At 39.7% G+C, this 12552-nt stretch overlaps 6 protein-coding genes across 7 annotated transcripts in view; 3 read left to right on the forward strand and 3 right to left on the reverse strand.

The window, feature by feature from the left end:
* The window catches only part of LOC129787983 (protein Peter pan), a 1185971-nt gene that overhangs the window by 136652 nt on the left and 1036767 nt on the right, over positions 1-12552 (forward strand). The window lies entirely within an intron of this gene.
* The window catches only part of LOC129787980 (L-dopachrome tautomerase yellow-f2-like), a 1067766-nt gene that overhangs the window by 136652 nt on the left and 918562 nt on the right, over positions 1-12552 (reverse strand). The window lies entirely within an intron of this gene.
* LOC129788018 (CAAX prenyl protease 2) lies at positions 24-3219 on the forward strand. Its single transcript, XM_055823980.1, has 3 exons — positions 24-212; positions 1695-1939; positions 2026-3219. The coding sequence occupies exons 1-3, from the start codon at positions 115-117 to the stop codon at positions 2523-2525; spliced, it is 843 nt and encodes a 280-aa protein (XP_055679955.1). The 5' UTR covers positions 24-114; the 3' UTR covers positions 2526-3219.
* LOC129787953 (BTB/POZ domain-containing protein KCTD3) lies at positions 2650-7866 on the reverse strand. Its single transcript, XM_055823838.1, has 5 exons — positions 7639-7866; positions 6381-7549; positions 6197-6316; positions 3981-4120; positions 2650-3904 (listed from the first exon to the last, which is right to left on the reverse strand). Exons 1-5 carry the CDS (start codon positions 7731-7733, stop codon positions 3233-3235), a joined length of 2196 nt encoding a protein of 731 aa, XP_055679813.1. The 5' UTR covers positions 7734-7866; the 3' UTR covers positions 2650-3232.
* Positions 7925-9121, forward strand: LOC129788001 (E3 ubiquitin-protein ligase FANCL). Its single transcript, XM_055823949.1, has 2 exons — positions 7925-8027; positions 8092-9121. Exons 1-2 carry the CDS (start codon positions 7965-7967, stop codon positions 9094-9096), a joined length of 1068 nt encoding a protein of 355 aa, XP_055679924.1. The 5' UTR covers positions 7925-7964; the 3' UTR covers positions 9097-9121.
* On the reverse strand, positions 10304-12530 carry LOC129787982 (protein cereblon). The gene is made up of 6 exons (XM_055823910.1): positions 12341-12530; positions 12120-12274; positions 11919-12050; positions 11275-11839; positions 11059-11198; positions 10304-10793 (listed from the first exon to the last, which is right to left on the reverse strand). The coding sequence occupies exons 1-6, from the start codon at positions 12414-12416 to the stop codon at positions 10461-10463; spliced, it is 1401 nt and encodes a 466-aa protein (XP_055679885.1). The 5' UTR covers positions 12417-12530; the 3' UTR covers positions 10304-10460.

The following is a 12552-nucleotide window of genomic DNA, read 5'->3' on the forward strand; positions in this document are numbered from 1 at the left end:
ACGTTTCGGCATCGCGACGGAGTTTAGTGGTGTGAAGTTTGCGCGAGCCGCACACGAAACACACGATAAATATTTTCATTTTAATTTTTACACAATCCCCAATTTAATCGTGCTATGGAATTAATTTCTCCGAGTAAATCAGTTGGATTGTGTCTTGTGCTTTCCGTGATCTACGTCTCTAGTCTCTATGTGTGGAATTCAAAGGAGAAAAGGTGAGCATTTGGGGAAAATCTGCTTCATCGGAGAAAGGTTAGGGTTGGAAAGTCCACTGTGGGGTGGTTGAATCAGCTATTGCTGTATCTTCTCGGATTTATTTTTTTAGCAAATGTAAAATAAATTCAGCTCAAATTCATCTCAAATTCAGCTTAAAATTTAACTCAAATTGTTTGAATTTAACTCAAATTCTGCTCAAATTGAGCTAAAATTCCATTCAAATATAGCTCAAATATAACTCAAGTTTAGCTTGAATTCAGCTCAAATTCAGCTCCAAATCTACTCAAATTCTTTTCAAATATAGCCTAAATTTTGCTCAAACCTTCAAATTAGCTCTAAAACAGCAGACAGTTGAAAATTTAACTCAAATTATGCTCAAATTTAGTTCAAGTTCTGCTGAGTAATTCAGCTGAAATTTAGCTTAAATTCTGCACAAATTTTACTAAAATTTAACTTAAAATTTATCTCAAATTCTGTTAAAATTCAGCCTTATTTATGCCCAAATTCAGCTAAAATCTTGCTTAATATTTAGCTCAAACTGTTTGAATTCAGTTCAAATTCATATCAAATACCAGCTAAAAATTTTGTCAAATTCTTATACACAAAAGAAGCTCAAATTTTAACACCGGAGGACTTTACTGGCACTTGCTACCAATTTGAACCTTAATATCATCACAAAATAAAATCTATTGGACTTACCTCGATGAATTTAGCATCTATGTGTAGGGAATTTTAATTACTTTAAGATATCAGAAAGAAAATCACGAGAAAAGTCTTTTTTTTGTAAGATAGTTGAGGTCAAAGTCAGAATCCAACGTGGAGGATCAAATTGGTAGTAATTACCAGTCAAAATCCCATACATTTTTGCCGTGGTTTTGAGGTTATGTTTCCCCATATTTCCCAAATAAAGTATTCTTGTTCACTTTTCCTCGGTGAAAATAATTAATGTGAACTAATTTTATTGCCGGAAGTGACTAAAAAGTTACTTAAAGGATCAAAGTTTGTGATGATTTAGGTGCAATAATAAATTAAGAAAAACTGCAGCTAAAAAAGTCATTTGAATTGGCAATTTTGCATCGATTCTACCCAATTTTTTTTCAGTGACGATTTTCTCAATAAAATATTTAGTAATTCGGTGTAGGAATGCTTGAAGGAGATTGAGAATTAGTTAAACTTTCGATCCTTGTTCAATAAACTGATTAATAATAAATTATTGAGCATATTTTATCAGCTGGTACTTATTACCAATTTGATCCTCCGCGTTGTGCCAAATGTTGGATCCTCTAAGTGTTCATAAGTTCTCTTTATTCAATTAGTTGGTATATTTTTGTTGTTTTTTTTCTTAATTTTTTTAAACCTATTATTAAATAATTCAATAACAAAAAAAAATAGTTTAGACACCAACCAGAACAGCTTTCTAGCTGACCACCTAGAAGACCACCCTGGACACACACCAAAATTAGAATCTCTTCATTTTTTAGGGATCATCCATCAACGATCCTGAAGAGATTCCTCAGTGTCTTCCTGGTGATGAGTATATCTCCATTGTTCCTGTACGTCTCTTCCTCACAGACGCTCCTGTCACGTGTGGCGCTCTGGGAGGCGATGGGATTCCGTCGAGACGGTCTCATTGTGGCCTTTGCAATCCCCCTCATCCTTACTGCACTCCTCTTCCTCGGGCCCATCTCAATGCAGATCTACAGTGGAGTGTGGAGGCTGTATTTCCGTAAGAAAATAAATCTTCTAGACTTCCTGAGAAGCCTTTTGGGGTGGGAATCTCTGCTAAAACTCTATTACATTCATTTCATTAAGGCCCTACGTACTGGTTCTCCAGCTTCTGTGACATCCTCTGGCTACGGAATCACGTTGTGGCACCCCTATCGGAGGAATTTACCTTCCGGGCATGCATGTTGCCCATCCTCCTGCAATCCTTCACACCCAATGTGGCCATCTTTCTCGTGCCTCTCTTCTTTGCTGTGGCGCACTTCCATCACATCATCGAACGCCTCCGGACGGGGATGGAGGTGAAGACTGCTGTGACCATTTCTTGCTTCCAATTCTCCTACACGTACATCTTTGGCGTCTATTCGGCATACTTATTCACCAAGACGGGACACTTTGTAGCCCCATTCGTCGTGCATGCCTTCTGCAATCATATGGGCTTCCCGGATCTCATGGAACTCTCCAATCACCCGAATAAGCGCCTCCTGCAGTTTCTCTACATTCTGGGGCTCGTCTCGTGGATCATCCTCTTGCCCATTGTCACCAAACCCAGTATGTACTCCAATAATCTCTATGCTGACTACCTGTGATTCCTGATCTCCCGCATAATCTTGCCCCCTAGTCGCAGCTTCCGTAAGATATTCTCTCTTTCTCTCCGTAGCCAGGGTGCTCCACCCTTTTTTCTCTTCTCTTTCACGTTAGAAAAACAAAATGCCCGTGATTTTATGAAGCGCTTTGCCACATTTTAATGTTAAAAAATAATACATCTTTTTTTTTGTAAATAATAGTATACAATATAGTTAGACGTAGGAAAGAAATTTTAGCGTGATGGTCTCTAAAGAAATCGCTTCATTGAATTTCTGCCATTGCGTTGTGGGAAGCACAGAAGAAAATTCTCAGGGAGATAAAAAAAAGTCTTAATGTCTAGTCCCCTGTCTTAAAGAATCCATAAACTTACTCTCTAAATTGCTGGCTTGAAAAAGCAAAATATTGTAAAAAGATTGAATTTCTTTAGCCAGTTACAACATTTGCTGATTCAGCTAACGAAATCTTCTGTATGTATTTTGATGTATCCCAACGCTGCCACCAGTTGTAACCCCAACATTTTTTTTTTCGTCTTAAAATTAAACCATCACGCAGCCATTACAAAAAGTTTTTAAAAATTCTTTAGAGATTAAAGTTTAAAAAAAAAGAAAAGAAAAAATGAATGATAAACTGATACTTAACGCTCGAACAAAGAAAATGTGTCTTAAACATTCGATAATAAAAAAATTGAATTTAAAATTTGACATTTTCATCACTGAGACGAGGCGCCGGAATCCGAAGCTCCGGATGATTGATTGAGGAATGCAAGATTGGCAGATTTGAGTCGGGGCGTTGCTGTGGGAACATTTGCTGGGCATGGAGACATACACGGTGTTGAGGCGTAGCTATTGCTGAGCTCACACTGATCCAGGAGCCGAAGAACTTCCTCAGCATTTGGTCCACCACTCATTTGTTGCGTCTTCTCTCCGCGTGACGCCAGATCCAATCCCGTTGTGAGATCCCACATCTGGATGGCCCCATTGCAGTGCCCCGAAAGGATAAAACGTCTCGGCCGGGAACCCATCCGTGATGATCCTTCGCATTCGTGCACACAGAACGAGGTGATTGTCGTCGAATCCACGGATTTTATCACACAAACCCTATCGCCATTTGATGCCAGACGCACGTACAGCTGATCCGTATCCGGGACGACTTTCTGCACAAACACCTGCTCATCATCCTGCTCACCGAATGGCCCAAAATCATTCCCCGCCGTGTAGCTATAGCTACTGTCGGCTGCTTCGAGGGAAACAATCTTGAAAGATGCCTCAGGCGTAGAGCCCGGCTGAGTGGAGATCATCCCACGGAAGCGCGTGACACGCCACGTACGCACGTGGTTGTATTCACTGCACACGGAAATTAGATATTTCTCCGAGAGCGTAACCTGCGTGGTCAGGAAGATACCCTCAATACAGAAACTCCGCAAATTTTAACAGAGAGAAAACTTCCATCCTTCCTACCTTTGTTACAGCACTCTGGTGCACAGTGAATGTTTGAAAGAGCTGCGGGCCATGCCCAACGGTCTCTGGATGCTGAACAATCACACGCACTGATCCAGACTTTGTGCCATAAGCAATCTCAATCCAATTACCACATAAACCTGCAAAGAAATCCCCGCGTGAAGTCTTTCCCAAATTCTTACATTTTGGGGAAGGAGTTCTTTGTTTTTTTTCTGGAGATAAGGACTGAACGCATTCTTTTGTAGGTACAAAAATCACACGAGAGTATTAGAGTTAATTCAAATTAACTTTGCACTGAAGGTCCAAGAAGTGGTAAGAAGGAATTGAGTGACAATTAACCAATGAATGGATTTGTTTGAATTTTTTCAGCCAATCAGGGAAGAATTATTGGTTCTTCTCTAATTTTTTTATTGGGTAGAGAAAGAAGCTCCACCCCCATTCTTAAAAAAAAGGTGGGGCATTAATAATAAAGAACAGATTTGTTAGATTTTACGAATTATGACAAAAATACACCTTAATTTAACTAATAAATCGAATTTCAACGCAATCTTCAACACGGACAAATTTTTATTGGGTTACCCATTAACCAAGCAAATGTCAAACGGAAATTTTTTACTTGGTTGCGACATCCATTCCGAGATGACCATAAATTGATATTGGGTTAGTTGAAACAAAGGTGAAACATAGAAGCCATCTTGGTATAGGAAGAAGTAGAAAATCGAATGAGTAAAGTTAGTGAAGGACCAAAAACAGAAGAAAATATCAGGAGAAAAGAGAGAATAGAAGAAGAAAAGAGAAAGGAATAGAATAAGAAACATGAAGAAAAGATCGCAAGAAGCGAGAGAAAATCAGCAAGAAAGATTAGGTTAAGAAATAGGCTAGAAAGCAGTAATGGCAGCTCTTAACACTGGAGGATCGAGGTTTCTATCCTCAAAAGTTTGACCTTCATTTTCTCTGAAAAGAAAATGTTTTTCTAAGTTTTCTTTCGACGATTTTGAAGTAATGGAACTTTCCTACACACAGATGTAGAAATTATCATGCAGCAAAATCCTCCAAGGGTTAAAGGAGACAGAGGAAAAAACAGAGTTCGAACTTTCCATAGAATTCAATTATAAGAATTTTCCTGAGCTTAACCCTTTCGCATTCTTTGGGTCATACGTAGACCGAAACGTTAAACATTTTATTTTTTCAATTATTTATGAATGTAATTGTTTTTCCATGTTACAAATGCATCAAATTCACGCATAAGGGGTCAAAGAAGACGTTCTGAGTGAAAAAAGTCCTCTAAAAAAATTCATAGAATAAAAATCGCCATAAAAGAGCGCATGTTTCAATAATTTTATGTTTCAAGTTGGACGTTAAAGGGTTAAATGATTCTATGTTTCACATAGACGCGAAAGGGTTAATATAAACTCTATTCAATTAAACCTTTCAGCAAAGCCCCGCCTTAGAAAAAAAAAAGAATTTATTTCAAATCCTATCTAAAAAATAATTTCCAATGAAATGTAAATGAAGAATAAGAAGAAACTGACTTCAAAGGGAGAGCTCTGATTTGCTAATTAGTTCGGAAAACTTTTTTTTTATTGTCTTAAAAGAGGAGGAGCCTCAATGCGATGTTAATTTGAAGAAAAGTAATTTTAAAAAGAAATAATTGAATTCATCCTTGAAGATCTCTCTTAGAGATCGTTCCAAAGATCATTTAAAGGTCAATTCATAGAGAAATTCTTTGCACCCACAACACGTCATACAGTCCTTTATCATGCCAGCACCTCAAAAGCATAAATCCACAAATAGACTTCTTAACAAAAAAGATGTCCTTAATTCAGTAGAAAGGACAATTCTTCACAGAAGTATTTCTTTTAAAAATTAAATTGTGAACGGAAATGAATAAAAGAAGCATTTAAAAGGAAAATGTGAACGATTTTTTTTTGCTTTTTTCACAGTGATTCCACAAATGGGGCTCCGCAAAAGGACCCCCATGTTGGCGTGGAATTTAGTAGCAAAGAAAAAAAATGCAAAAATGAGAAAGAGGATTAAAATGTTTAAATGAATTTACCTTCTCTTCCTCTATCCGGTGCTGGCATGCAAAATGGGAATCTTTGTTAACTTCTTCACAACTTTCTTCATCTTTTTTTTTTCTTAAATCCTTTGTTTTTTTTAGGGGAGAGGAGGGTTAAGAGGAGAGTCTTTTAAATAAGAAAATAAATAAATCTTACTTGTTGTCTTTGGTGTGAGATATACGGAGATTGCTGTTATGTGATCATTTGAGGGATCTTTGTAGAGTTCCGTCACCAGGAGATCATTATCCTTCATCCGCAGAGGGAATTTCTGCATATCTGCGAAAATATTTTTTATTTTGTAAAGGAACTTCAATGCGGGAGAGCTAAAAAAAAATCTAACCAATGTAGTAGATGGATCCATTATTGCAGCCAAGGAGGAGGAAAGACCCGGCCGTGTCAAAGGAGAGTATCGGGACGAGATCCTGAATTTGCCAATGTTGTGTCATTGCGTGCCACACACCAATCTTCCCGGAGGATGAGAGAGCCACCAATTGGCTCCCAATGAAGAATAAATACTCAACGCGAACTTTGAGATTGAACGTTCCCACCTCCGTCTTGGCGCCATCCTCCGAAATACCCCAGAGACGAATTTGGGAGCCACAGCTTATGGCCACCATCTTACTCTGTGTCTGCTCCCCGGAAGTTGTGATGTTTACTTTGGCATTAATGGCAATACGTTCAATTGTTGACTCAATGTAGGGTGATGTGAAGACCAGCTGCCACCCCGAAGAATCCTTCAGCCTGTAGCAGGTGACAAAATGAGCATAAGCCACGGAAATCCAGTTGAGATGCGCTTTAATAATTTGCACACGCATCGGATCCGTCCATCCGGACACTTGATTAGCACTGAACACCAGCCCGACGTCACTTCGAATGCTTTTTGTGAGGTCTGCCGATGAATTCCGGGAATGCCGGAGATCAAGGGAAGCTGTCCGGGAGTGACTAGCTGCCCAGGAGCTGCCATTGCGCATTCGTAGATCCAATGAGGAATTCCTTGAGTGTGTCGCAAGACGACTTCCACCATTGCCATTGACCCCATTTCCATTCCCATTCCCCTGATATTCCGGCACTCTCACCATACTTCCGGGTCTCGCTGATGTGGACGAAGACGACGTGGTGGCTGAGGATGCTGCTGCTGATGCACAATTCTTTGTGGCCGCAACTGTGGGGATACCAAATTCCTGGATGGGAATACTCGGAGCTGGAAGGTATCCGTAGAAAAGTAAATCTCCACAGGAAGAATGCCCCAAATCTTCACAAAGAATCAATCTCTTCACCAATGGGGATATATTGTAGTATTCAGCTTCATGCCTAAGCATCCGGATGTCATGATTCCGTATATCAACCTCACGCGTCCGGAGATAATTGAGGATGAAGCCAAAAAGACTCGGATCTCTATCAATGAAAATTGCTCCCGATTCATCCTTCAAACTGGCAATCCTCCCACTCAGGAGTGCTGTAAAAAATGTATCCGGAATCCAGGTGAGTGTCTGACGCGACGTGGCAAATCTACCGGAAGTGGTGAAAGTCATCAAAAAATGTTATTTTTAGGCGAAAGAAAAAAATCAATATGAAGGAAACCTTAGTAGGCCACTTACTTTGTTCCACCCACATTTAGATGCACAATATCACCATTTAGCACATAAGTCATTTTCATAATCACACCAAGGGACTTCCTGGGGGCGCTACACATACACTTGGTCACTTGAAAGTGGATCAAATTGCGAAAATTCCCCCTTTTTCATCAATCTTCCTTCTCTTTTTGCATTATTTGGGGCTCTCTTTGGTTTTTATTTGACAGCACTTTGACATTTCTCTCTCCTCGTAAATTTTGACATTTCTCTCTCACGGTCAACCAATGAAATGCTCTGAAAATGTAAATAACAACGTAAACAAGAGAAGAGAGAAAAACATCATCAATGAAATGAAGAATTTCTTAGAAATTGATGCGGAAAAGCACAAATTTGTGGGTTTTCTCACGATAAAAGTAAAGAAAATTCACAAAGAAAGTAAAAATGAGTAAGAAAATTGATAAATCATTTATTTTTCAGGAAGATTTCTTCAAAATAAATGTAACTCTGCCCGAATATCCCCTTGCAAATGGCGCAAAGGTGGAAGTTTATGATCTCTGTGAGAAAATCCCAGTGGATTTGCCACCAGAATGTGGAGAAACAGCTGAGGTATGGATGGGGCGCCTGGAAATGTATCTGGAGTTAAATGAATGCAAGGAATCCAGTGAGATTGATGGAATTCTCTCCAGTATTGAGCGCTATGAAGAGATTCTCAGGCAATTGGATGTATTGGAGAATTCCGGGCATACCGTTGAGGCTACGAATGATTTCTCCCGCATAAAAGTGGGCCTAATGTCGGGGAATGAGCAGCACTTTGTGGAATTCGGCATTGTAGCTGGGGGTCAGGTGAAAGTTCTCACGCACAGTTTGCCCTCCCTTCCAGGGGAGATGTTCTGGAAGATTGGAAGCATTGAGAGTCATATGAGTCGATTTAGAATCCTCCTTGGACAAATTGGAGAATTCTACACGAATCTGCACACCATTGATGAGCTCTGCTTTGTTGTGGGACCCGGAAAAATAACCACAAAAACCACGTATAGAATAATTAAATTCAATGAGAAGATTTTCCTCAAGATAAAATTGGATCCACTCGTTCCATCGCAAATTAGTTTAGCATTTATTGGACCAATTGCCAAAGTGGAGCCACTCAGGGGGATCTACAATGAAAAGATAGCCGATTGGGACAATGAGATGGATGTCCATAAGAATCTCCTTCGGATGTACGATCTCATTTACTTCCCAATGCGTGGAGATGAGGAGGAAACACCCTGTAGTATTTGCTTTGAGTACGCCCAGGGGAAGACAATCCCAATTATTAGCTGCGACAATACCAAATGCAATGTCATTTTTCACCTTCAGTGCCTTCGGGAGTACTTTGATACCTTACGAGGGAGTAAAACTATGTTCACCCTGGCCATGGGACAGTGCCCATTCTGTCGGCAGAAATTAACGACATTCCTGGATTTTGTAGATGAGGCAGAATAAAAAGGCTTTATTTGTAATAAAATTACTTATTTATTTACGTGTCCTAGCTCTTCATGGAGGAGGATAGGGCTGGCATGAAAGACTTCCATAGCTGGCGATTCCTGTCATTGTTGCTTTGATCTATGACCAAGACAACGCCTAAGTGTCTCTTACAGGCTGTTTTTTTCTAGTTTTTTGAGGATTCTAATTGAGGACCTCTCTTTATATCTCGTCTGCCATGAAGAATGTACCTACTCAACTATCTCCACACTTGTTCTTACGGATTTCCAGCTCGATGAACCATTGACCACACTTGGTTTAGAGGTCTCTATTTGAGATCCAGTTGTGTTATGTTACGAATAAATCTGTTCACAAACATCTGCAATCTTCTTATTATTGTCCGACGAAGACTTGAGGTTTGAAAAGAAGATCCGAAGCTTCATCTACTAACTTTTATAAAAATAAATCCTTCAATTTTCTTAATTTAACAGAAGAATTCTTCTTTATCTTAGTAGAGATGCCTTTAATCCAGAGACTTCTGCCTTCTCAATTTTCACACACGCGGTACAGGAAAAAAATCCCGTCGTCGCCAATATTGAGATGTTTATTGCTCGAAGGTTGAACGTCAACTGAACTTTATTTCATTTAAGTTTCATTTTACAAATATGTTACACTCAACTTCTCAGTCTCCAGAGAGCGTATCTATGAAAGAGATAAACAGTATATAATAATGATATATTCGGGTCGGCAATGACCAGTTTTCAGGATTTTCTCAAGGTTCACTAATTCACAGTTTATTTTACAAATTAATAAAAAAGAAATACAGCATTTAATTGAAGTAAATAAGAAATTTTCAATTAGCGCAGTGCTTGCTTGTTTGTATTTGTTGTATGGTTGAGCGATGAGTGAAGAATGAATGAGTGAATGAAAAATTACGCTAGGCGGCGCGAGCTACTGCTCAATACAGTGCGGTGTCGCAGTAACACAATCCTTTCCTTCCCTTTGAATCCTTAGAATTGTGTTAATTTTCCACAATTTTCCGTAGCGTCACTACAAAATTTTCTTTTGCCTCGCCTACTACGATTTTCTTTATCTTGAAACCTACTAAATGCAGAAATCCTATTCAATTTCAAACACATGTCCTACAAGCCTACTTCGATCTCAAAATTATCCTGAATCCTGTCAACAGTTATAAATAATCTAATCAATTTCAATTCAAATTAAAAACTTTTCATTTTAAATCAATTTCTCTTTTATTTTTCTTCCCAATAAATTTCAGTACAAGAGGGTTTTTGGGAATACACAGTATTACAATAAAATTAGCACGAGTCCTTTAAAAAACACAAAAGGAGTACATAGAGAATCAGTGGGGGGGGGGCGCTTCTCTACAGCTTCAACACAATACTACGCTGTGATAGCCCAAAGAAGTTCTGTGGCCGGAGATTCTTCTTCTCTGCCACAAATTGCCATCCAAGGTGACTCCGGCAGCGTGAGCAGATGGCTATTTTCCACGCATACCCGGGAAACCAGCTGAATTCCGTTGATTTGGACCGTTCCACAACCACTGCGTGCCTCTCGACGTTGTACAGTGTTACGGTGTCGTGAATGAAGCCACCGGGATTGCAGTAGCTCGCCTGAACGCCATCCTTGGACATTGCAAAGACTTCACTGAACTTCGCCACTTGTCCCTGACATTCGTGACAGTGGTAGTAGTAGGGCTACAGGGGGAACAAGAATTTGGTCAGGTAAACTCCTCTAGGGCATGAATTCTCTAAGAGTGAGAAACTCCCGTGATAAACTCCTGAAGGTTTTTAGCACGAATTTATCACGAATTCATTATTTTTCTTAGAGGATCAAGCTCACGTGAAGTTATCCTCACTTTTTTCCTGCAAAAAGCCTTCGGGAGTTTATCACGAGAGTATTTCACTCTTAGAGAATACAGCCCCAGAAGTCTTAAGAAAAAATAAAAGTTTTCTAACTCACATCATTCAATTTTTGTGAAATAATCATCATGCGGACTTCCACGTAATTTGTAGCAAAGATCTTCTCCTTGTCCTCCTGTTCAAGAGGGAGATTTTTTGCTGACCAAAAGGAGCACATTATGGGATCAATGGGCATGTTTTCTGCACTCCCGGAAAGAAGAAAAATTTAATGAAAAGAACTTTTTCTTTTAAAGAATTTTCTTAATGAATTTCTTACCAATGTTGTGAGCTGCCACAAAATGCTTAATCTTCATCATGACCTTCCCAATGTCGTATTGCTCATAGACAAATAGTGGCCATGTCCGGGCGTGGGAGTACAGCAACCTAACACGCTCAGAGTGTGGGAGAAACTTCTCCAAACTCCCCCGGAAGTGTCCACTGAGGGGATGCCCAAGAGACAATTCCGGAAGAATTTCCACCTCAACCTCCAGGACGTCTCGCATAAAAATTGGCGGGAGTACTTGAGTCTTCGTGCACACCCGGAAGCGTTGATGGGCACGAAGAATTGCCCGCAAATCTGTCCTCCAGGCAGGGCTTTTTACATTCTTCTCGTACACTTGGCACGTCACCCCGTACTGCACACCCCCAATTGGTGGGAAAACCAATCCCACTGAATGCTCATCACTTTGGGCAATCAGGAGAAAAGCCTGATTTGACGACAAGATCATTGGAAGCTTTTGTCCGGGAAAAATTATTGAGTGATGGTAGCAAACGTGAATTTTGTACCTCTTCCCTGGCTCATAGTATTCCATACCTGATACTGATTCCATCCTGCCCAGATACTTTGCAGGAAATTCGAGGATTTTATCATTTTTTTGGGGATTAATTTATATATATAGTTAAAATCTCTCTTTGACTCACCGAATGATTTGTGGGGAGTTCTGTGTCAAAATTATGTGCTTGACTACTTCCTGCCGTCTCATCCACTTCATTCGCCGGTGGGGTCCTTGACAGAGACTCAGCAAGGGAATTTGCAAGATTTTCTGAAAATTCCTGCAAGAGAGATTCCTCCGTAAAACTTCAAAATTAAAGAAAAAAAAAGGATTTTTTCCTGAAACTCACGTCATCGGGTCCGGGACTCGAATCTTCAGGCAATGGTCGAAAGTCCCGTACAACCCATGCCCCCGTACGATCTCGCAGGATATTTATGAATCTCCTGCCAATCCCTAAGCCCCAATTGTCCGGATGAGCATCATTTTCTTCCGCCCCATCTTCTCCTGAAAAAAATCTCATCAAAATGGATTTCTTTTCACCAGAGAGAGAAATTGCGACGTAAAAAATACCTGAAGACACCTCAGATAAATCCATATCGTCCTGTCGGTATTCCTCCTGATCTTGTCCATCATCTCCTGCATCCATTTCACTGCAATTTAAGTTCCCAAAGATGATCCTTTATCAATTTTTTCTCTTGCAAATCTTGTAAGAAAAATATTTCTCTTGTGAAAATAAAACAAACTTTTGACAGATAACCTCACTTTTTTTTAATCCAAGATTG

This window comes from Lutzomyia longipalpis, chromosome 1 (assembly GCF_024334085.1).
Source record: "Lutzomyia longipalpis isolate SR_M1_2022 chromosome 1, ASM2433408v1".
NCBI lineage: Eukaryota > Metazoa > Arthropoda > Insecta > Diptera > Psychodidae > Lutzomyia > Lutzomyia longipalpis.